General features: G+C 41.1%; 1 protein-coding gene across 3 annotated transcripts; it reads right to left on the reverse strand.

The window, feature by feature from the left end:
- SPRYD7 (SPRY domain containing 7) lies at positions 1–24,733 on the reverse strand. 3 transcript variants are annotated; one of them, XM_063619197.1, is made up of 6 exons: positions 24,687–24,733; positions 23,630–23,911; positions 18,206–18,322; positions 15,116–15,282; positions 9,060–9,162; positions 1,508–2,446 (listed from the first exon to the last, which is right to left on the reverse strand). In XM_063619197.1, the coding sequence occupies exons 2-6, from the start codon at positions 23,733–23,735 to the stop codon at positions 2,349–2,351; spliced, it is 591 nt and encodes a 196-aa protein (XP_063475267.1). In that variant the 5' UTR covers positions 23,736–23,911; positions 24,687–24,733; the 3' UTR covers positions 1,508–2,348. The 3 variants fall into 3 exon arrangements, with proteins under 3 accessions (XP_055100671.1, XP_063475267.1, XP_055100670.1); XM_055244695.2 differs by lacking the exon at positions 24,687–24,733 and having other exon boundaries at positions 23,630–24,060; XM_055244696.2 differs by lacking the exons at positions 18,206–18,322; positions 24,687–24,733 and having other exon boundaries at positions 1–2,446; positions 23,630–24,003.

The raw sequence follows: 24,733 nt of genomic DNA on the forward strand, positions 1-24,733 counted from the left end.
TAACGATAGCAAACAGTAGTCACTTTAATTTGCTTTCCCAAGTAAGCACATGCTTTACAAATTAAAATTATGATAGAAAGCCAGACAAAATGCATAATACATACATAGCTAAATTTCATATACCTTCAGAAGTAAAATTTGAGATTTATGTAAATAAATGTTACTCAAGTATATCTATGTTTTCAAAGCATATTGTCACATTTTTGTTTGCCGAATAAACAATAAAAAAGGATTTTACAGGATTCTCTGAGCCTATGGGTCAAAAATAGCCCATCATAAAGCCTTAGAAAATTTACAGTAGGCAAATAATTCTCTACTGAACAGCAGTTCTCAAACTGATTTGGTGGGTCTGGGGTGGGTTCTGAGAGTGTCCATTTTTAATAAGTTCCAGTGATGCTGATGTTGCCGGTCTGAGGCGCATCATGAGAACCACTTTCTGGCCGGGCACGGTGGCTTATGCCTATAATCCCAGCACTTTGGGAGGCCGAGGGAGGTGGATCATGAGGTCAGGAGTTTGAGACCAGCCTGGCCAACATGGTGAAACCCCATCTCTACTAAAAATACAAAAATTACACGGGCGTGGTGGCAGGCACCTGTAGTCCCAGCTACTCGGGAGGCTGAGGCAAGAGAATCGCTTAAACCTGGGAGGCAGAGGTTGCAGTGAGCCGAGATTGCGCCATTGCACTCTAGCCTCGGTGACAAGGTGAGACTCCGTCTCAAAAAAAAACAAGAAAAAAAAAAAACACCACTTTCCCTGATGCTTTACCATCCAGGAAACTACACTTATTAAGTGCCTATGATTTTTATTTGTTTATTTTTTTTGAGACAGAGTCTCACTCTGTCGCCTAGGCTGGAGCGCAGTGGGGCAATCTCGGCTCACTGCAAGCTCCGCCTCCCGGGTTCAAGACATTCTCCTGCCTCAGCCTCCAGAGTAGCTAGAACTACAGGTGCCCGCCAGCCACACCTGGCTAATTTTTTTTTGTATTTTTTTTAGTAGAGACAGGGTTTCACCATGTTAGCCACAATGGTCTCGATCTCCTGACCTTGTGATCCTCCCGCCTCGGCCTCCCAAAGTGCTGGGATTACAGGCGTGAGCCACTGCACCTGGCGCAAGTGCCTATGATTATTAAGGTGTTATATATGTATTACCTTATTTAATCATAGAATCTTATGTCAGTATGATTGCTCCTTTTATAAATGGGAATCTGAGACTTGGAGAGGAGAAAATAGGATGAGCAGCAAAACTACAATTTGGATCTCTTTCTAATTCTAACACCCATGTTTTCCTGAACAATGTACTGTTTCTAGTTGATAAAAGGAGGGAAATGTATGCATCTTTGCCATGCTCATTTGAAAACAGACAACGTATCTAAAGATGTATAGAGTGATTGGTTCAGGTCACAGGGCGTTAACTAAAGGACAGTGATTCTTAAGAACAAGGCAAAGACTCAGGGTCATGAAGGGGATTCACTTATCTCTGAACTGAAATAATCACAGGTGATGTGAATTTAGTGTATAACTAACAAAATAGTTAGAATGTGTTTAATATAGTACGGTATATTCCTTAATTATAATTATTTTATTATTCCTTACAGAAAACATACAAATAAAAGTCCTTAAAAGAATAACCTCATTTAAATGTAAAGCATCATACTATTCTAGATGTCTGCCAGTGTACACTACATTACTAATCAACCACTACTTACTCTGAAATTGAGGTAACACAGCCTGAGGCAACAAAATGCTCTGACAATTACTGAAACGTTTATCTCCTTTCACAAAGCAAATGAAAAGCAATGACATTACATAACAAAATAAGCAATTTAAGTTTTAAGAAAAGTGGCACATGATACAGAAATAGATTGCCAAAAATGAAATTGCCAATAATATAAATTTCTCTCACTTTGTTATATTGTATATAAAAAAGGACACTAAGCGGCAAAATTATCCAACTGCAGACCTCAAATATTTAATGAGGTCTAAACTTCAGAATGACAAAAACACCCACCCAACTCTACATCTCTATCAAAACAAATATATTATGTAAGAAAGAGTCCCCTTTAAATATATATGTATATATAGTCATGTTATACTGTTAATTAAACCCATAATTCTATTTATTTAAATAAGAATTAAATAAACTGCCCAAATGCTTATTTTCATTTCACAAAACATAAAGTATTTTAAATCACAACTTCAGAGTGGCATACTGAATACACTGGTTCCTTAGACAGCATCAACAAGCATATTTTTAAGAATATATTTTCATCTATAGGCCAAGTAAAGTTTTATTAAATGATGAACATTTTTTAACAGTGCAGAAATACAAGTTTTAAGAACAAATACATTCAGAAGATCTGCTGTTCAAATAATATTTTTTCAAAACCAGGTGGAGGCGTATGATAAAATTCACTGAACTGGCAATCCAAAATTGCACTGTCATCAACTAAAGGATACAAAAAGAAAGAAAATAAATTAGAAGCAAATACTTTAATTTCAATGAATACATAATTATTAAATAAAATAAACTGTCTCCATAATACTACAATATTAATAGGTAAGAAAAATAAATATATCTGCTGTCCCCGTTACAAAACATAATCCTATGGGTAAAAACAGCCACAATAAAAATCAAAATCTATCTGTCAAAAACATTGGAAGGATATATATAAAAATATTATTAGTAATTCTCTCAAGAGGATGTCAGTATGGGTAATTTTTTTCTTGTTTGCTTATCTGTATTTTCTCAATTTTATATAATTAAGATATATTACTTTTTAAAAAAATGTTTAACTTTGAAAAAGTATAGATTCACAGAAAGTTGCAAAAATGTTAAGAGTCCAAAATTAGCCGGGCGTGGTGGCGGGCGCCTATAGTCCCAGCTACTCTGAGAGGCTGAGGCAGGAGAATGGCGTGAACCCGGGACGCGGAGCTTGCAGTGAGCCGAGATTGTGCCACTGCACTCCAGCCTGGGCGAAAGAGCAAGACTCCGTCTCAAAAAAAAAAAAAAAAAAAAAAAAAAAAAAAAAAAAAAAAAAAAAAAAAAAAGAGTCCAGTGCACCCTTTGTCCAGTTTGCCCCAGTGGTAACATCTTACATGACTACAGCTCAACATCCAAACCAGGAAACTGACATTGGTACACTACTGTGAACTAGACTGCAGGCCTTACTCAGCTTCTAAATGTTTTTACTTGTATTTACTCAAGAGAAATGAATGTGTATATCCAAAGACATATTTTCAAATGTTCACAATAGCTTTATTTGTAATAGCCCCACACTGGAAACAACCCTAATGTCCATCAACCGGTGAAGGATAAAGAAATTGTGAAATATCCACACAATGCTACACTTCTCAGCAATAAAAACTGATGAATTATTGATATATGCTACAGCATAAATGAATCTTCAAATAATTGTGCTGAGTGAAAGAAGCCAGACCAAAAGAAAAGACCATATGATTTTGTTAATATAATACTCTAGAAAATACGGGCTAATCTGTAGTGACAGAAAGCAGATCAGTGGTTGTTTGGTTGGGGCTGGGGTAGGGAGAGGTCAGTAGGATATAAGAGGCAGAAGGAAACCTTTGGGGTGCTGAATATGTTCATTACCTTGACCCTGGTGATGACAAAACAAAACATGACCGTAAAGCAAAGCAAGTAAATAATTAGCACTGCCATCCAATAGTGATTACTCCCCCTGGGTGAGGAATGCAGCTGTGGTGCGGGCTGCATCTGGGCCAAGAAGATGTTCTATTTCTTGATCTAAGTGGTAATAATGTGAGTGTTCACTTGATAGCTATTTGTTAAATTGCACATATAAGTTTAATGCACATTACTATATACTTTATATTTTAGCATAAATGCAGAAAAAAATGTAAATACTGGATTTGACATTCATGAAGTCACCAGTGATTTTAACAAGCGTGGTTTCAATGAGTGGTGTAATGGAAGCTGGATTGGGTCGCAGAACAAACAAACAATAACAATAAAGGTGTCAAATGCTCTACCCCTGAGTTAGTCAAGTAATCTATACAACAAACCCCCCGTGACATCAGTTTACCTGTGTAACAAACCTTCACATGTACCCCCGAACCTAAATGTTAAAAAAAAAAAAGAAAGAAAAACAATAAAGATGGCAGATGTAGGTTATTCTAGAAGAAATGTGGCCACCCAGGGAAGGGGAAACACAGGACTAGTGAGGGATGCATGCCCAAAGAAGGGCATTTGGGATGGGACTTAGAATGTTTATAAGCACTGAAGAGGGAGGCCTGTGACATGAAATATTGATGAAATAACTGACAAAGTGACGTTCCAGAGTTGGGGAGTTTGGAACCCAGACTACAGATAGAGTGTTTGCAACATGCAGAGCAACACTTCTGAGATGAGATGGAAAGAAGGCAGGATTGGACTTGAAGAGAGGGAAGCTGGAGTTCACCTGTGATTGCCTGTTTTTTTGTAAAGTAGAAGGCAAGGCATTTTCAGAGGATAAACAGAGAATGCAAGAAGCACAGAATGCACAGACATGCACAAAGAATTGCTGAAAATTATTGAGAGCTCAGATTAGGCTAGAAGTCATAACTTTGTTTTTGTTTTGTTGTTTTGTTTTTTTTTGAGACAGAGTCTCGCTCTGTCACCCAGGCTGGAGTACAGTGGCAAGATCTCAGCTCACTGCAAGCTCTGCCTCCTGGGTTCACGCTATTCTCCTGCCCCAGCCTCCCGAGTAGCTGGGACCACAGGCGCCCGGCACCACGCCCTGCTAATTTTTTGTATTTTTAGTAGAGACGGGGTTTCACCCTGTTAGCCAGGATGGTCTCGATCTCCTGACCTCGTGATCCGCCTGCCTCGGCCTCCCAAAGTGCTGGGATTACAGGCGTGAGCCACTGCGCCCAGCCAGGAAGTCATAACTTTGTAACTACACTTCTTCAATGTTATGCAGTCTTTTTCTTTCCATAGGTTGAGTGTAAGAAGAGACAAAATGAATAACTGGATGGATCAAGGATTAGGGATGGAAGATAAAAGGGTAAAGGGATTTAAGTTTTATCTTTATCTTTGATAGGATCAGGCTATTAAAATACCTGGTTTAATTGGACTGATTTATGAGTTCAATTTATGAAATATAATTTAGTATCTATAACCTTAGTACATTACAAATAATGCCAAATAAAAGAAACAGTTTAGAGCATTAAACTTATTTGCTACAGTTAACCTGTATAACTGTCACTCTACTGATATTTATTTTATTTCTCAGGCTAACCTATTTCAAATATCAAGCTAAATTTCCATTTACTCAAGTAAATAAAGGAATTGCTTTTAGGCTTACCCAATATGCAATACTAAATTGAGTTTTAAAACACACATTTACATGCAAGGACACAGAAGGTAAAATGACTGAAAAGTAATTTAGGAGAAAAGAAGGCTAATGAAAACCTTAAACTAAAAGGTAATCACAAGCTTTGGCTATTATCATATTATTTATATTTGTTATTGTATAATTCTGACATCCCAGTTTGTCACCATTGATACTGCTATTTTTATTTTATTATTTTAATTTTATTTTGCTTTTGAGACAGGGTCTTACTCCGGTGCCAAGGCTGGAGTGCAGTGGCACGATCACTGCTCACAGGAGACTTCATCTCCCAGGCTCAAGAGATCCTCTGAGCTCAGCCTCCCAAGTAGCTGGGACTACAGGCACGCACAACCACACCTGGATAATTTTAAAATTTTTTGTTGAGACGTGTTCTCACTATGTTGCTCAAGGCTGGTCTTCAACTCCTGGACTTGAGCAACCCTCTTACCTCAGCCTCCCAAAGTGCTGGGATTACAGGCATGAGTCACTGCATCAGTGCTGCTTTTATAGTAAACTACAAAAAATTTAATTAGTTCTTTTTTTTTTTTTTTTTTTTTTTGAGATGGAGTCTTGCTCTGTCACCCAGGCTGGAGCACAGTGGTGTGATCTCGGCTCACTGCAACCTCTGCCTCCTGGGTTCAAGTGATTCTCCGCCTCACCCTCCCAAGTAGTTGCGATTACAGGTGTGTGCCACCACGCCCGGTTTCACCATATTGGCCAGGCTAGTCTTGGACTCCAGACCTCAAGTGACCCACCTGTCTTGGCCTCCCAAACTGCTGGGATTACAGGCATGAGCCACCGTGCCTGGCCTAATTAGTTACTTTTCTTTCTTTTTCTTTCTTTTTTTTTTTTTTCGTGGAGACGAAGTCTTGCTCTGTCGCCCAGGCTGGAGTGCAATGGCATGATCTCGGCTCACTGCAACCTCCATCTCCCGGGTTCAAGCGATTTTCCTGTCTCAGCCTCCCGTGTAATTTGGATTACAGGAGTGCGCTACCACATCTGGCTAATTTTTTGTATTTTTAGTAGAGATCAGGTTTCACCATGTTGGCCAGGCTGGTCTCAAACACCTGACATCAAGTGATCCACCGGCTTCGGCCTCCCAAAGTGTTGGGATTATAGGTGTGAGCCACCGTGCCAGTCCTAATAAGTTCTTATTATAACCCAAATTTAAGAACTTAAATGAGAAAATATTTTTAGACTTACTAAAACTACAGGCAGAAAAATCATATACCTATTTAAAGTTGATAATATAAAATAGGCTGGACATGGTGGCTCATGCCTGTAATCTCAGCACTTTGAGAGGCCGAGGTGGGCAGATCACTTGAGCTCAGGAGTTTGAGATCAGCCTGGCCAACATGGTGAAACCCCGTCTCTAGTAAAAATACAAAAGTTGGCCAGGCGCTCATACCTGTAATCCCAGCACTTTGGAAGGCCAAGGTGGGCAGAACACAAGGTCAAGAGATCAAGACCATCCTGGCCAACATGGTGAAACCCCATCTCTACTGAAAATAAAAACATTAGCTGGGTGTGGTGGTGCGCACCTGTAGTCCCATCTACTCGGGAGGCTGAGGCAGAAGAATCGCTTGAACCCGGGAGGCGGAGGTGTCAGTGAGCCAAGATCGCGCCACTGCACTCCAGTCTGGCGATGGAGCAAGACTCTGTCTCAAAAAAACCAAAACAAAACAATACAAAAAAACCCAAAAGTTAGCTGGGCATGGTGATACACACCTCTAATCCCAGCTACTCTGGAAGCTGAGGCACGAGAATAGCTTGAACCCAGGAGGCGGAGGCAGCAGTGAGCGAAGATCACAACACTGCACTCCAGTCTGGGTGAGAGTGAGACTCTGTCCCAAAAAAAAAAAAAAAAAAGTTGATAGTATAAAAATTAAAGCAGAATGGATTGATAAAGACATTGTGGTTATGTTTTTCTAAAAAAAAAAAAAAAAGAGAGAGCGACCTTTTTTTGAGATACAAATAAAACATTTATGAATAAAATTATATATTATCTGGCATTTGCCTCAAAATAACCCAAGGAGGGTAAGTGAAGAACAATAGCAGCATTGGGGGTGGGGGAGTGTAGATGAAACCCGATTGGTTACAAGTTGATAATTGTTTGAAGCTGGCTGATGGGTATATGAGGGTTTATTATACTATTCTTTTTACTTCTGTACATGTTTGGAATTTTCTATAATAAAAATTAAGGTAGGCCGGATGCGGTGGTTCACGCCTGTAATCCCAATAGCGGTGCACACTTGTAGTCCCAGCCACTGGGGTGGCTGAGGTGGGAGGATTGCTTGAACCCAGGAGTTTGAGGCTGCAGTGAGCTGTGATCAGGTCACTGTACTCCAGCCTGGGGGACACAGCAAGACTCTGTCACAAAACAAAACAAAACAAAACAAAACAAAACAAAAAAACAAAAATTTAAAGTAATTAAGTAGAATAGAGTCATCTCTTAAGTAGCCCAAGTCTTGGAGGGATACACTTGTATAGAAATAATAGCACTTATACATATGCGACTATCAAAGCAAAACAATCAGTATGAAACTATTCTAAGTCACTATTTCCCTCAGAAGAAGGTTAACATTTAGGGAATTTTGTAAAGGTTATTAATGTGTAGTCTACATAAAATTCCCATCTCTAATTCCAAAATATTATTTATAATTATGTTTCCTGGTCATGCAATTATTCCCAATAACTTGCAGAAAAAGTTTTCTAAATTCAGTAAAGCTTTTTGAAACTTCCTAAAACATAAAACTACATGTTGAAAAAGGGAGTACGGCTATTGCATATTTAAGTATAATCATTGTATTTAGCAAGTTTATTTTAATACATAGGGAACAGAAACTATCCTTAATCCTGCAAAGTGGGATTGTAATATCCTACTGACTACATTCCATATAAAAAGGTCCTTATGGCTGGGTGCGGTGACTTATGCCTGTAATCCCAGCACTTTGGGAGGCTGAGGCGGGTGGATCATCTGAGGTCAAGAGTTCAAGACCAGCCTGGCCAACATGGTGAAACCCCATTTCTACTAAAAATACAAAAAGTAGCCAGGCGTGGTGGCAGGCACCTGTAATCCCAGCTACTTGCGAGGCTGAGGCAGGAGAATCACTTGAACCCAGGAGGCAGAGGTTGCAGTGATCTGAGATCGTGCCACTGCACTCCAGCCTGGGTGACAGAGTGACACTCTGTTTCAAACAATAAATAAATAAATACAATAAAAAGTTCCTTATTAACAATGTGTCCAGATTTCTAGATGATAGCTATAAAAGTAACATACATGCTGATATGGTTTGGCTGTGTCCCCACCCAAATCTCATCTTGAATTATAGTTCCCATTATCCCCATGTGTTGTGGAGGGACCCAGTGGGAGGTAATTGAATCATGGGGGTGGTTACACTCATGCTGTTCTTGTAATAGTAAGCGAGTTCTCACAAGATCTGATGGTTTCATAAGGGGCTTCCCCCAACTTCGCTCAATCTTCTCCTTCCTATTGCCATGTGAAGAAGGATGTGTTTGCTTCCCCTTCTGCCATGATTGTAAGTTTCCTGAGGCCTCCCCAGCTCTGCGGAACTGTGAGTCAATTAAACCTCTTTCCTTTATAAAGTACCCAGTCTTGGGTATGTCTTTATAGCAGCATGAAAACAGACTGATACACACGCCAAACAAAAGTTAATATATATGTAATAATACATTAGAACTATTTTAGCTTACCATAAACAACTGGATACACTGTCCCTCGTATACCTGATGCTGGACAATGCATGTTTTTTCCATTCAAGTATACATTTAATTCGACATGGTCATAAGTAATACCCTAGAAAGGAAAAAACAGAAATGTTCCATAAAAGCTGAGCCATCAGAAAGCATTGACTGGGAAGTATGGAAACACAAAAAGCTAAGCATACATTGACAACAATTTTCATTAAGGGTTGACAATTTGGTAGAATGCTACTTGAACTGAGCTAAAAAAATTAGTAGTGATTATGAGGGGGGATAAAGTCAGGTAACATATCAAGAGTCCACATTAGAGGTAAAACAAAGCCAACAGTTTAAATCCTAGAATTATATTTGTATAATCTGGATTTTATATTTTGAATGCTAAGATAATATAAGTACTACATACCATGAATAGAGAAAGCTTTTACACTCATACAGAAAACGCTGCTCTTTCTCTACAGAATTTGATCTAAAGAAGGAAAAACAATGAGGTTTTTTTCACTGTCAGGACTTACTACCTGTCACTGTTTTCAAATTATGAAGAAACATCTCTATACAATTTATTTCCAGGAAGAAATAACACATTTCTACATCTCCTTACCTTGGTTTCAAATGTGTCAAGTGTATTATCAAGGAAAAGCTGGTGTTTACAACTGAATAAAATTGGCAATTAGTTTCAAGTTAAAAAACAGAAAAATAATAGCTCAAATGATTTAAAAAACACTGTAATAAAATTACTCGGTACACTATTGATGGAAAAAAATCACAATTAGTGATATTAATAATTATTGTTAAAAGGCTAGAAAAGACTTAGCCCATGTTATATACCAATAGTGCTACTATTCTAGGCAGTTCATATTTACTCATTTAATCCTCACAAGACAGTATTACTATCCCCATTTTACAGATGAGGTAGCTAAAGCACAGAAAGATTAAGTAATTTACCTAAGGTTGCACAGCTAGGAAGTGGAAAAGCTGTGATTTAAATCCATGCAGTATGGTTTCAGAATATTTGCTCTTAATCACAATACCTCTCTCTAAATCACCATGCCTCTCTTTAAACACTTGCTCTTAATCACCATATCTCTCTTTAAAACTTTATACAATAGCTACTAACTGATAACAAAAAGAGATCTTTCCCTTGAAAGACAGCAGAGATCTTTCAATAGAGAAGTCATCATAGACCAAGAGGCAAACCACTTCAAGGATTTCAGGATTTTTGACTGTGGATACATTCTATCAAGTTAAAAGCTTTTTAGAGGTAAAAAAAAAAAAAAACATTTTATAGATCATCTTAGTCTTAATTCTCTCTCTTTACAAGCAAGACAGCAAAAGCCCAGAGAAGCTAATGTGGTAAGTGGTTATGAAAGATTCTCAATTCTTAGCAAAGCCAGGGTTAACTTAAACAATTATTAATAATTAAGGAATATTGAGAAAGATAAATAGTATATAGATTGCCTTCGTTTTGCTTTCGTTTGTGTCTTTAGATAATAGTGATAAAGCTAACTGATGGCTGGGATTCACTTTTCTAATGAAAAAGTCTGTTTTCATTTTAAAAAACAAAAACTTAATTACATAAAAAAGAAAGTATGTTACTCTCATTATGGGACTACCAGAAATCTAGCAGTTCAGATTAGTGAGGTTGTAATCCAGGCAGTTTCATCCCCCAGTGGCCGATTGCAAACAAACAAGTTGTTTTTTTTTTTTTTGAGACAGAGTCTCGCTCTGTCACCTGGGCTGTAGTGCAATGGCATGATCTTGGCTCACTGCAACCTCCGCTTCCCGGGTTCAGGAGATTCTCCTGCCTTAGCCTGCCGAGTAGCTGGGATTACAGGCGCCCGCCACCATGCCTGGCTAATTTTTGTATTTTTAGTAGAGATGGGGTTTCACCATGTTGGCCAGGCTGGTCTTGAACTCCTGACCTCAAATGATCTGCCCGCCTCGGCCTCCCAAAGTGCGGAGATTACAGGTGTCAGCCACTGCGCCCAGCCTCAAACAAGCAAGTTTTAAACCCAAGCCTGCAGTAGCAAAATCCCAGTACCAAAGAAGTGAGGAAAGATGTGAGAAGTCCCACCCTCAGTATAGTTTAGTTCAAGTATTTTCTTTCCTTTTTTTTTTTTAATTTTGAGACTGGGTCTCACTCTGTCACCCAGGCTGCAGTGCAGTGGTGCGATCTTGGCTCAGTGTGATACGCCCGCCTCAGCCTCCCGAAGTGCTGGGATTATAGGTGTGTGCCACTGTGATGGGCCAGTTTAAGTATTTTCTAACCTAATCTATTCTATGATGAAGAAACTGGGTTTGATTCTGCCAAAATGATAGCAAAATATACTGTGTGTTCTATGTCTTTATTAATAATTGTGTGCAGGTTAGTGAACAGATTTTGAAATTAGACTGCTTCAGGTATGACCTTGGTTTTTGTTTTTGTTTTTGAGACAAGGTCTTGCTCTGTGGCCCAGGCTGGGTGGAGTGCAGCGGCAGGATCATGGCTCACTGCCGCCTTTATCTCCCGGGCTGAAGCAGTTCTCCCACCTCAGCCTTCCAAGTAGCTAGAACTACAGGGGCATGCCACTATGCCCGGCTAATTTTCTTTTTAAATTTTATTTATTTATTTATTTGTAGAGATGGGGTCTCACTATGTTTCCCAGGCTGGTCTCAAATTCCTGAGCTCAAGGGATCCTTCTGCCTTGGCCTCTCAAAGTGCTAGGATTACAAGCATGAGCCATAGTATCTGGCTGAGCTATATAGTTTTGTAATTAACTCACATAAGAAGTTACTTAACTTCTCTTAATCTGTAAAATGGGGATAATAATACTACTACCGTACGGGCGCGGTGGCTCATGCCTGTAATCTCAGCACTTTGGGAGGCCGAGGTGGGTAGATCACCTGAGGTCAGGAGTTCCAGACCAGCCTGGCCAACATGGCGAAACCCTGTCTCTACTAAAAACACAAAAAAATTAGCTGGGAGTGGTGGCAGGCGCCTGTAATTGTAGCTACTCAGGAGGCTGAGGCAGGAGAACCGCTTGAACTCGGGAGGTGAAGGTTGTAGTGAGCCGAGATTGCATCATTGTACTTCAGCCTGGGCAACAAGAGCAAAACTCCGTCTCAAAAAAAAAAATAATAATAATAATAATACCTATTTCAAAGGGCCATTATGAGCATTAAACAATTTAATCCTTGCCGGGCACTTAGAACAGTGCCCATAATAAATGCTTAGGTCTGGGCACGGTGGCTCATGCCTGTAATCCCAGCACTTTGGGAGGCCAAGGTGGGCGGATCACGAGGTCAGGAGTTCGAGACCAGTCTGTCCAATATGGTGAAACCCTAACTCTACTAAAAAATACAAAAATTAGCCAGGCGTGGTAGCATGCACCTGTAGTCCCAGCTGCTAGAGAGGCTGAGATGGGAGAATCGCTTGAATCCTGGAGGTGGAGGTTGCAGTGAGCCGAGATGGCGCCACTGCAATCCAGTCTGGGCAACAGAGTGAGACTCCATCTCAGTAAATAAATAAATAAATAAATAAATAAATGCTTAGAAGTGTTCGTTATTGTTATTATTACATAGAATGTTTATAAGACTTCTCTAAAATTAAACTGATAAATGCATGTTAGAATGAAATTTGTGCTTTTCACAATCATATGTATAAGGAGAAAGTAGGCCAGGCGCGGTGGCTCACGCCTGTAATCCCAGCACTTTGGGAGGCCGAGGCGGGCAGATCATAAGGTCAGGAGTTGGAGACCATCCTGGCTAACACAGTGAAAACCTGTCTCTAGTAAAAAACGAAAAAAATTAGCCAGGCGTGGTGATGGGCGCCTGTAGTCGCAGCTACTCAGGAGGCTGAGGCAGGAGTATGGCCTGAACCCAGGAGGTGGAGCTTGCAGTGAGCCAAGATAGCACCACTGCACTCCAGCCTGGGCGACAGAGCGAGTTGCCATCTCAGAAAAAAAAAAAAAAAAAGGAGAAAGTGAGCATAAACTGTTTCATGTATGTCTTTCTAGTTCTGTAGCAGCAGGCCGTGCTGTACTGGGTGATTATCATATGAATATAATCATATAATCATTTGGTTAGATGTTCACAGCTTATTTTTCTTGATTTCTCCTCAGAGAATGGTACATGACTTAATATTCTAAACACATGAGAATGCTTTTCCTGTCTTATAATTCATTCTACTTATTCCATGCCACTGTTAACAATTTGGTAAAATTTGTTCTCCAGTGTTTGAACTAGTTAAAATGGCAGGGTAATGTTTTTCTTTTCTTGGCTCTGCATGTATTTCATAGTTTTAGTTCTCCTTTTATGAGAATGAGCTCATATGAAAACTCGAAGTCTAATTTAACAACATTGACAGACTAAAAGTGGCATTCTTCAGTCTGTCACATTGTGCTATCAGACATTACAATGAATGAAATGAGATAGGAAGGCAGGTAGAAGTTTCAGTTCATCAACAAAGAAAAACATTTGTTACTGATTATCCTTTCTTATGTTTGAATTTCATCTTTTAGGGTAAACAGGTTGACAGCATCAACTTGACTTCAGGATTCTCTTTCAAGAAATCACCATTTGAATAAGGATGTTCCATATTATGGGCATCTGGCAATGATCTACAAATACAGAACCAACTATTCAAAAAGAATGGGAAAAAGCAGATTTTTTAAATGGCTTATGCCTTTCATCTCCTTTTTTTCTTTAGTCAATTCTGGAAAAAAAAAACTTCCAACAATTAAAAACTTACAGTTGTTCATATTTTTTAAATTGCAAAAAAGAGAAGGAAGATCAGGCCGTAATTAAAAATCTTAATTTCCACACCTTTCTTCATTCTTTCTAAAATACTGTACCTTTTCATAATTAATTAACCTGGATTTCTCTTATCTGTATCATCTTATTAGAAACTTCCTCTCATTATTCATGGATTCCTCTCAACTTGATATCAGAATTGAGAAGCCAAGGTTCGGTGTACAAGGGCACCTCGGCTGAAGGCGACTCTAGGACTCTGTTCTCAATCAATAGCCTGACCTCTGCATAGGGAGGGGTTTTGGATAATGCAGTGTGGGAGGAAGTATCTGGAAAAGACAGAAAGAAATCTTTGGATTACATTTTCAATGTGCGAGCTTTGTAAAGAGTTAAATATAGTCAGTTAGGAGTAAAAAACGGAAAAGTCTTAGTAACGTGTAACTTTTACTATCCTCTGCTTTCTAAAAAAAAACATTTCTACAATCCAGTTTTAGGATTTTGAGTTCTGTTCTCTGAAGAGTTTAATTAGGTTAAGTTTAATGAAGATGAACATTTCTGATAAAATGCTGTAATTCTCTAACAGCATTTCATAACAAATTAAGAAATAAACGTGTGGCTAGGCACGGTGGCTCACGCCTGTAATCCCAGCATTTTGGGAGTCCGAGGCAGGTGGATCACTTGAGGTCAGGAGTTCGAGACCAGCCTGGGCAACATGGCGAAACCCCGTCTCTACTAAAAATACAAAAAAATCAGCCAGGCATGGTGGTGTGTGCCTGTAATCCCAGCTACTCGGGAGGCTGAGGCAGGAGTATAGCTCGAACCCGGGAGGCAGAGGTTGTAGTGAGCCAAGATCATGCCACTGCACTACAGCCTAGGTGACAGAGTGAGACTCTAAGAAAAAAAAAAAACCAACAACAACAAGAAATAAATGTGAACATTTTCCCTAAGAGATATCCAGCCTCAAAAATATCTAGTATTTTCTAATATAAGCTTCAGCAAACTTTTAGAATTGTGGGCCAAGTTTTCTCTAATGTGAGAGAAACAGGAACATGTGATCAGCAGACAGCCTGTCATTAATTCTCCAGAGTAGAAATAAGGGTTCACACTGATTTTCCCGGCCAGTGGCAGCTCTAAAAAGAGGGGGCAGTTGAGTAGGGCGCAACATCTACACCAAGTGCTCTCCTGGAAAATGCACCATCTCATTAGATCCAATCCCATTGCTTTGGAATTCAAACCACAAACTCCCAGACAAAGCTGTAGATACTAAAAGCAGTTCAAGTTTAGTGGTTTACAGTGGAAAGCAACTCCACGAGGGAACTCACCACCACATCTCCTTCCTGCGGAAGACTGTTTGCTGGCAGCCTATTTTTCTCTTCATTGTTGTGGTAAAGGGCTCCATCATTTCTCATCACCAGACTGTGCACATCTCGGCCAAGAGGAATCTGATTCAAGTTAACCTTCTGAGTTGCAACACCAATACCCCAGATTCCTAAAAATATAATAGTTTAAATGCCCTCAAAATCTGAAGACTACAACCATAGAGTTATTATAAAAGGGAGTATAAACTTTTTAAAGGAAGTGCTGTATTATCATTAAATTGTGTTCTATTACTCTTTTTTAAAAATCTTCTTTTAAAAGTAGTTTGCACCAGCCTGGGCAACATGCCCAAAACCTGTCTCTACAAAAAATACAAAAATTAGCTGGGCATGGGAGCATGTGCCTGTAACCCCAGCTACTCAGGAGGCTGAGGTAGGATTGTTTGAGCCAGGAAAGTTGAGGTTGCAGTGATCCATGATCATTCCACTGCACTCCAGCCTGAGTGACAGAGCCAGACCATGTCTCAATAAATAAAATAAAATAAAATAAAATAAAAGTAGTTTGCAAACTATACTATGTTCTCCACAGATGTAGTGCAGCCTAGGAGATAAGAGAGTGGGCCCTGGAATTGTGCAAATGAGGATTAAATTTTGACTCTGCTACATTATCTTGCGCAAATTACCTAACCTCTCTTTGTTCCCTTATCTGTGAACTGAGGATTCTAACAGTACTCACCTCACAAGGTTATGAATAGATACAACAAGATAATCCAAGTAAAGCACTTGGAACAGTGTAAGTACTCCACAACATGAGTAAGTAAAGCACACAATAAGTATTCAGAAAATGCTAGCTGTCATCATCATCATTATTATTATTCTCTCAAAAAGATTTTTAATAAGCTACACATTGAATTTAAATGGCCTGGAGTTCAATTTCAAGCTCTCCCTCTGAAAAGTGGGAATATACTGTCTTCAGTTGTTACATCTACAATGAGTGACAAACAATATATACCATAAGCAATATCATGGAGAGGAGAAATTAACAATAAGGTGTAAAATCATTTTCTTACCCAGTATTTTAAGCCACCACACCCAGCTCATTTTTCTTTTCTCTGTAGAGATGGGGTTGTGCTATGTTGCCCAGGCTGGTCTCAAACTCCCGGCCTTGAGCAATCCTCCTGCCTCAGCCTCCCAAAGCGCTGGAATTACAGGTGTAAGCCACCATGCCCCATTGAAAATCATTATTTAAAACTAATTTAGAGCTAGGCACGTGGCTTGAGCCTGTAGTCTCAGCTACTGGGAAGGCTGTGGCAGGAGTATTGCTCGAGCCTAGAAGCTCAAGGCTGCACTGAGCTATAATCATGCCACTGCACTCCAGCCTGGGTGACAGAGCAAGACCTCATCTATAAATAAATAAATAAATAAAACTAATTTAGAAAATAAGCCCTAGGGGGAAATTTCATCTCATTCAAGGCTAGTCAAGTAATAGTAAGATTCATTTATTCCACTCTCATTTTCCTATTCTCTACCCACATTACTGATGCGGTATTTCACTAGAAGTTTATTTACAATATAGCTTGGTTTTTTTTGTTTTTTTTTTTTGAGACAGTCTTGTACTGTTGCCCAGGCTGGAGTGCAGTGGCATGATCTCGGCTCACTGCAACCTCTGCCTCCTGGGTTAAAGCGATTCTCCTGCCTCAGCCTCCCAAGTAGCTGGGATTACAGGCGCCCACCACCATGCCTGGCTAATTTTTTGTACTTTTAGTAGAAACGGGGTTTCACTATGTTGGCCAGGCTGGTCTCAAATGCCTGACCTCGTGATCCACCCCCTTGGCCTCCCAAAGTGCTGGATTACAGGTGTGAGCCAACACGCCCAGCCACTTTTTTTTTTGAGATGGAGTCTCACTCTGTTGCCCAGGCTGCAGTGCAGTGGCACAATCTCTGCTCACTGCAGCCTCTGCCTTCCGGGTTCAGGCAATTCTCCTGCCTTAGCCTCCCGAGTAACTGGGACTACGGGTGCCCACCACAATGCCTGGATGATTTTTGTATCTTTAGTAGAGATGGCTTTCACCATGTTGGCCAGGCTGGTCTTGAACCCCTGACCTCAGATGATCTGCCCACTTCAGCCTCCCAAAGTGTTGGGATTACAGGCGTGAGCCACTATGCCCGACGACTTTACAATAAAGCTTTTATTTTAAAAGTTTTCCCATATACAATACAGGCAGAGTTAACTAACCTATTATAATCACACAGAATTGCTTTACAGTTCAAGAAACTCCATAAATTTTAAAAAGAGAAATATAGACTGCAGACTTCTATCTGAATTCTGAATTTGATGACTGCTTCAAAACACTGAATCAGGGTATCTTAATAATTGAGTTAAGAGAAAAACTCTGGCTCATGCCTGTAATCCCCACTTTGGGAGGCCGAGGAGGGCAGATCACGAGATCAGTAGTTTGAGATCAGCCTGACCAACATGGTGAAACCTCTGTCTCTACTGAAAATACAAAAATTAGCCGGGCGTGGTGGTGTGTGCCTGTAATCCCAGCTACTCAAGAGGCTGAGGCAGGAGAATCGCTTGAACCCGGGAGGCGGAGGTTGCAGTGAGCCAAGATCGCACCACTGCACTCCAGCCTGGGCGACAGAGCAAGACTCCGTCTCAAAAAAGAAAAAAAAAAAGAAAAACTCAGAATCAATAGATTGACTTTAATCCTAAAATAAATAGCAAGAGTATATGCTGCTTATGTTTGACCTTATATGCTTGACCAAACAAGAGGGTTCATCTGGATCCCATTAAAAATACTAGTGCCTTATATTTATCCAGCATGTCTTGTCTTAAAACACTTTCATACATAGAGTTCCTGTGAGGCAGAAAGGGCAGCTCCTGTAATACCCATTTTATAGATGAGAAAACTGAACCTAATTTAACTAAATTAACTAATTTACCCAGGATCACACAATAAGAGGTGGAAGACCCAGATCTTCTAAGAGTTTGGTGCTTTTATATTACCTTCTGAATCTTTTTTATGTGTTACAAATTACTCTTAATATTTAGAACAATTAGGACTTTTAATAGTAAAGTACCATTATACCAACCTGTGGACTGGATTTTGAATTCAAAATAGCTTTTGTTTTGATGTAAAGGTGCGCTGGCTAAACAACCTCCTGTTCCACATATTCTTCTTCCATTCTTTACAATAACGACATCTGTTCCTAAACAAAAAATGCAGACACTATGTAAAGTTTTGTATTTTCTTTCCTTTTCTTTTCTTTTTTTTTTTGAGACGGAGTCTTGCTCTGTCACCCAGGCTGGAGTGCAGTGGCACGATCTCGGCTCACTGCAACCTCCGCCTCCTGGGTTCAAGCAATTCTCCTGCCTCGGCCTCCCAAGTAGCTGGGACTACAGGCGTGCACCACCACACCCAGCTAAATTTTTATATTTTTAGTAGAGATGGGAGTTTCACCATATTGGTCAGGCTGGTCTTGAATTCCTGACCTCGTGATCCGCCCACCTTGGCCTCCCAAAGTTCTGGGGTTATAGGCATGAACCACCGTGCCCGGCCAAGTTTTGTATTTTCAATCCAACAATCAGGATTAATTTGTTCAGTTCTAACTCAGTCCACAAAAAATAGGGACCCTGTAAGTACTTTGAAATATAACTGAATTATTTTAAATATTTAATTCACTACTTTTTCCTAAGAGAACACTTATAAGTAATATTCATTTGTATGTATAAGTTTTAATTTAAGCACTCTGGGTACGGTGGTTCATACCTGTAATCCCAGCACTTTGGGAGGCCGAGGTGGGCAGACTGCCTGAGCGCAGGAAGTTGAGCCCACCCTAGGCAACCTTGCAAAACCCCATCTCTACAAAAAATACAAAAATTAGCCAGTGTGGCGGCATAAGCCTGTAGTCCCAGCTACTTGAGAGGCTGAGGTGGGAGGATCACTTGAGCCTGGGAGGCGGAGGTTGCAGTGAACTGAGATTGCACCACTGCGCTCTGGCCTGGGCGAGAGAAGTAAGTTTTAATTAAGCAGTTTCAAGTAAACTGTAATAACTCTGAATTATATTGAACGTTTAAAACACTTTTAAGGTAGAAATAGACTAACTCCTTTAATTTTTAGCCAGGAAACCAATTTGATGATTTCATAAATTACTTAATTTAAACCAAAACATAAACACAAGAGACTTTAGTAAACTGGTAGTTTTCAATTCTATTCAAATGAATTAAAACAATTTACTAAAAGCCACCTGAATACCTACTAAATACAAGCTACTATACTTGTGCATTAGTCATGTAAGAACTGAAGAGTACAAGGAATATGAAAAAGAACACACATCTATGTTGAAATACCTGACAGTGACAAACTGCTAACTTTAGGATCTTAAAATGTTTATTAAGATAGCTACTTCAATCACACTGCAAATATGTAAACAAGGTTTTAACATTCTTACATGCACTTTATTCTCGTGGAAAATTTTTATTTTAGATGAAACGACATCTATAGATGACAGTGAGAAAGAGAGACACTGTCTCCTGATGTGATCCTAGTACCAATTTGATTTAGGAAAACGTATATCAGAGAATATACATAATTCTAACATGTAAGAATACACAGAATTACATAATTCTAATATGTAAGAAATAGCCCATACACCAATGCATATAACTCCCAATACTTGTGGCCACTACCACCACTTTGCTGGCAATAACTGTACCAGCCAAGCAGATCTGAATATTAGAACTGTGTGGGACTCTTCCAGAAGGGGTTAAATAAAATTAGGTCATAGTAACAAAAGGTTGAATTAACAGTTAAACAAAATTATTTGGGACAAATACATAAGAGAAATGCAAAATTTTCAGATTCTAACACAATTCTAAACTGGTTAAGAGATGCTCTCCCTTAAAAAAGGCAAAACTGAGATCCTATTGTATGATTACTGAAAATTCATTAGCATCCTTTTTTTTCTTTTTTTTTTTTTTTTTTTTTTTTTTTTGAGATGGAGTCTTGCTCTGTCCCCCAGGCTGGAGTGCAGTGGCGCAATCTTGGCTCATTGCAAGCTCTGCCTCCCGGGTTCACGCCATTCTCCTGCCTCAGCCTCCTGAGTAGCTGGGACTACAGGCGCCCGCCAACACGCCTGGCTAATTTTTTGTATTTTTAGTAGAGACGGGGTTTCACCGTGTTAGCCAGTATGGTCTCGATCTCCTGACCTCGTGATCCGCCCGCCTCGGACTCCCAAAGTGCTGGGATTACAGGTTTGAGCCACCGCGCCCGGCCAGCATCCTTTTTTTTCTAATTAAAAAAGTTAACCAATAAATTCTGGGAAAGTACTTCTATAAATAATTTGCATCTGGCTACTCCATATACCTCTAGTAGTTTCAACTGGAGAGCATCCTCCTTGATGGCAAAGACCATGCAGTGCTTGGCATCAAGCAGCTGCTCATCAAATAACTGATAAAGGATGAATTAATATGCTGTGCTAAGCACTTTGTAGTGGACATGCAGTATCTGTTCTCCCTTTCCCGACAGACTTCCCTCTGGAGATCAAAACAGCTGCAAGAAAGCTGACTCAATCTCTGCTTCAGTTGTACAACATTTGATCTAGGTTAAGGCAATCAGTGCCCTCCACATTTCTTGGCCACAGTAACTGAGTCAAGAACTGCTACATGACCTAATCAACTACAATCAGAATCTCAGGACTTTTGCAGAGCACAATGGGATAAAACACTCTTGGCCAGGCGAGGTGGCTAACACCTGTAATCCCAGCTCTTTGGGAGGCTGAGGCAGGCGGATTACTTGAGGTCAGGAGTTCAAGATCAGCCTGGCCAACATGGTGAAACCCCCATCTCTACTAAAATACAAAAATTAGCCAGGCATGGTGGTGGGCGCCTGTAGTCCCAGCTACTCAGGAGGCTGAGACATGAGAATTAATTGAACCCAGGAGGCAGAGGTTGCAGTGAGCTGAGATCGGGCCACTGCACTCCAGCCTGGGTGACAAAGCGAGATTCCCTCTCAAAAAAAAAAAAAAAAAAAGAATATTCAGGGTGTTTATGAATCATTAGGGAATCATTTTAAGCTTATCCCATTTCTCTTAAGTAAACAGATGGTTTTAGAATCTGTACTTTTAATGATTGGTACTGCTTAGACAGTCAAGGCAAATTTGAGTACAGCCAGAATGCCACATAAACATAGCCACAGAGGATGTTTTAAGAAACATAAATTTCCAAATGAGCGGTATCCCTTTCAAAGTAGCTACTTTGGAAGTCATTTGTTTCTAAAATGTCAATTCACAATTAAAAGCCAAAGATATGGCATCAATGATAATACTTACAAAAATTATGCCACAGAAAATTCCAAAAGAGGAATTCCAAAGTGGTTTTAAGTAATACAACATTACTTTGTATTATAAGTGACAACCCTGAGAGATAATCACTTGAAGTATACAGACAATTTTGTTAAAAAAAAAAGCAATCACATTTTTTAGGTTATTTAATATAATAATCTTTCACACAACCAAATCCACGTTTCTATTTTCAAGCCAAGATCAATTCATGCTTGAAACATGTTCTTCTAACTCAACAACCCTTTTCTTTCATTTTATTCAGGTTCTCAAATCAGACTCCTCTGTGATTGAATAATTTAAGTTTATAGAAAGACAGGCTAAGAAAAAACTTCCTGGCCGGGCACGGTGGCTCATGCCTGTAATCTCAGCACTTTGGGAGGCTGAGGCAGGCAGATCACAAGGTCAGTTCGAGACCAGCCTGACCAACATGGTGAAACCCTGTCTCTACTAAAAATACAAAAATTAGCCGGGTGTGGTGGTGGACGCCTGTAATCCCAGCTACTCAAGATGCTGAGGCAGAAGAATCGCTTGAACCCAGGAGGCGGAGGTTGCAGTGAGCCGAGATTGCGCCACAGCACTCCAGCCTGGGCAACAATAGTGAAACTCTGTCTCAAAAAAAGAAAAAAGAAAAAAGAAAAAACTTCCATGCAGTTAGAAAATTTGGAGATGACATTACTCTATTTCATCCAATTAGTAGCTAACAGTTGCTGGACAGCTTTGGAGAAATAAAACATAGTGGAATAAGTATATCTGACCAGCTCTTCCTAGAGGAAACAGATGCCAGAGAAAAGGAATGCCCCAAAGAGCAGACTGCAGTAATTCAAGAGTCTAACAGTAAAGACAGGAAGAAGTGCTGCAGTTGATCATGAGTTTCAGGAACTATGTATGGTTGTCCTTCACTATATTCTCAGCACTTATAACAATGCCTGCCACCTGATAGTTGCTTAATAAATATCACTTCAGTAAATGAGTAACTGAAATGGAAATATTTTCTGAGGAAAACTATAGGATTTGAACTCCATCGTCTATAAATGATGACGGATAAAAAATAATTTAAAGATTACTTAAGCATTAAGGTTCTGTACTGCATTTGGGAGATCTAAGAATTAAAAGTAAATACACACGTACAAGGTGGTTATATAATTATCACATTTAGTATGTGTTATACAAAAATATAGTGGGCAGAGTGTTTCCAGAATTAAAAGGAAACTGGGCGAGAGAGTTTTACCATAAATACTAAGAAGTGCCTTTTTATTTCAATGCACTGTCCTTTAAACAATCAGAAATGTGTAAAAAATCAAAAGTGCAGAAGTACAGTTAGAATAAAATAATCCACAAAAAGACAGTACTCTAACTGAAATAATTATATTGGGAAATCTCTCCTTCTAGAACCACATTCCAGAAGCATGAAACTACCTGGGAAAAGTCTAAGAACAGAAATAATAAGGTGGTGAAAGAGGCTATGATGGGAGAGGAAGAATGTTAGATAAATTATATGGATTTGGAATTAAAAGGATAAAGCAAGATGCAAAGGAGCAAAGTGCTATTTTATTTTGCAACAGTTTGACCTGTTGGGAAGAGGCCAGTCAGATGAAATTACAGTACCTCTCACAATGACTAAGGAGTCGGGCAATGGGAGGTTTTAGTTGAAATGGCAAGTTCTGACCTGAGATGCGACTTCAGACTTCTGCAGTCTGCCTTGTTTTGACTTTAGGAGACGAGAGGAAAATTACTTCCAGTAATATAGGATTCAATCTATAAATGATGGGGCTCAAGAGACAGGACCGACAGTCAGGGCAGGAGGAGGAGCAAGCGCGGACCTAGAAGCATTCTGAAAATGTGTAGGTTTTGATTGGGGCGCGCCAGAAGGGCACTCTCCGCCCCCTCGCCTGAGGACGTGTGACATCTCCGGAGGAAGCCTCGGAGATTCCTGTGAAAATGGGAGGTCCACACGCCCACTCGCGATGACAGAGAGAGGGCTGCGCAGCCTTAAACACAGAACCGGGCCCAGGTGGAGTCCGCCGGCTTCTGGAGAGATCTGCGAGATGAAATGGTGTCGGGGCAGCGTCGCCGGCGCGGCGGGGCAGCGTGGGGACCCGCTGAACCTGCGGGTCCCCCTGCCTGCCGCGACCGGCCCCCGTGAGCCCTTGGGTCTGGGGAAGGGAGGGCCCTTACCCATGTGCTGCGTGTCCAGCTGCACGGCCGGCATCTCCTTCAGAGGGATGTGGCCAGTCCCGCCGTCTCTGCAGCACCGCAGGCAGCACAACACCGAGGTGGCCATCGCGCGGGGACCACCGACTCCGCCGCCGTCCCTAGACCGAGGCGACACCGCCCCCCGCCGCTCAGCTCCGTCTCCTGCCCCCGCCCGAGCTCTGGACTTGTCTGTGTGGAGCTCGGAGGCCGGTACAGCGACACTCTAGGCCGGGAGGGCGCAATGCAGGCTGAGATTAGGCTGGCCTGCGAGGAAGACGCGGAGAATCAAGGGGCCGGGGAGGTATCTGACAGGGCTAGCGGCCCGGCTAGGCCGGGAAGACGGGTGGGGCTATGGCGCGCGGAGGCGTGGCAAGGGGCATGGCGTGGCGGGCCTGCGGATGAGGGACGGCGTGCGCCTGCGCACCAGCTGGTTTTTCCTCCTTGGGCGGTTTCGCGCACGCCCCCAGCGCTGACAGGTGAGTGGGGCTGTCTGTCCCTCAGTACTCTCAGGGGTTTTCCTATGCAGAATTTTTAAAACGCTGCACCCCTTGGTCCCGGGCTCGACATTATTTCTAGGGACGGATTGACAGAAGAGAATCCGTTTGGGGGAAGGGGAGCTAAAGGAAATGACTTCCGAGGTTTCCCTCCGCGGGCCCAGGTTGAGCAGGCTTTGCCACCACGGAGAGCCCCCGTCTCCCTGGCGTGGCTGGTTTCCCTCACATGCTAAATAGACTCACGAGGGCCCCAGGAGTAATGCCTGTTAGTGACTGCACTGTGGATGTGCACCGGGGCTCACGCGGGCCCTAATGCATTTTCGGTGCAGAGACGCACCCTACCTGGCCCATCGGGCTGCGCGGTCCGGGGCGCGCGGGAGGCCGCCCTGGGAGCAGACGGCAGGGGGCGGGGGTCGGGGGCGATTCTTGACCTGCCTCTTCCAAGCTCCCCCTGTCTGGTGCACTGAGGTTTCCGAGGAATGTGATGGGAACCCAGGAGGCTGCGGGAAGTCTGCTGGGTCCCGAGGGAAGCTTTCGGCTCCTACCGTTCGCTCCTTCCTGCTTCCACACAGGAGGCTGTCACCTGTCATCT

The sequence above is a fragment of the Symphalangus syndactylus genome, chromosome 15 (genome assembly GCF_028878055.3).
Source record: "Symphalangus syndactylus isolate Jambi chromosome 15, NHGRI_mSymSyn1-v2.1_pri, whole genome shotgun sequence".
In the NCBI taxonomy this organism is placed as follows: Eukaryota; Metazoa; Chordata; class Mammalia; order Primates; family Hylobatidae; genus Symphalangus; species Symphalangus syndactylus.

Coding starts and splice junctions, on each gene's coding strand:
- SPRYD7 (XM_063619197.1), bottom strand. CDS start 23,735: ATGGCCACCTCGGTGTTGTGCTGCCTGCGGTGCTGCAGAGACGGCGGG. Junction 18,323..23,629: donor GCTGGACACGCAGCACATGG/GTAAGGGCCCTC, acceptor TTTTTTGTTTAG/GAACAGATGTCGTTATTGTA. Junction 2,447..9,059: donor AGTGTATCCAGTTGTTTATG/GTAAGCTAAAAT, acceptor TGTATCCTTTAG/TTGATGACAGTGCAATTTTG.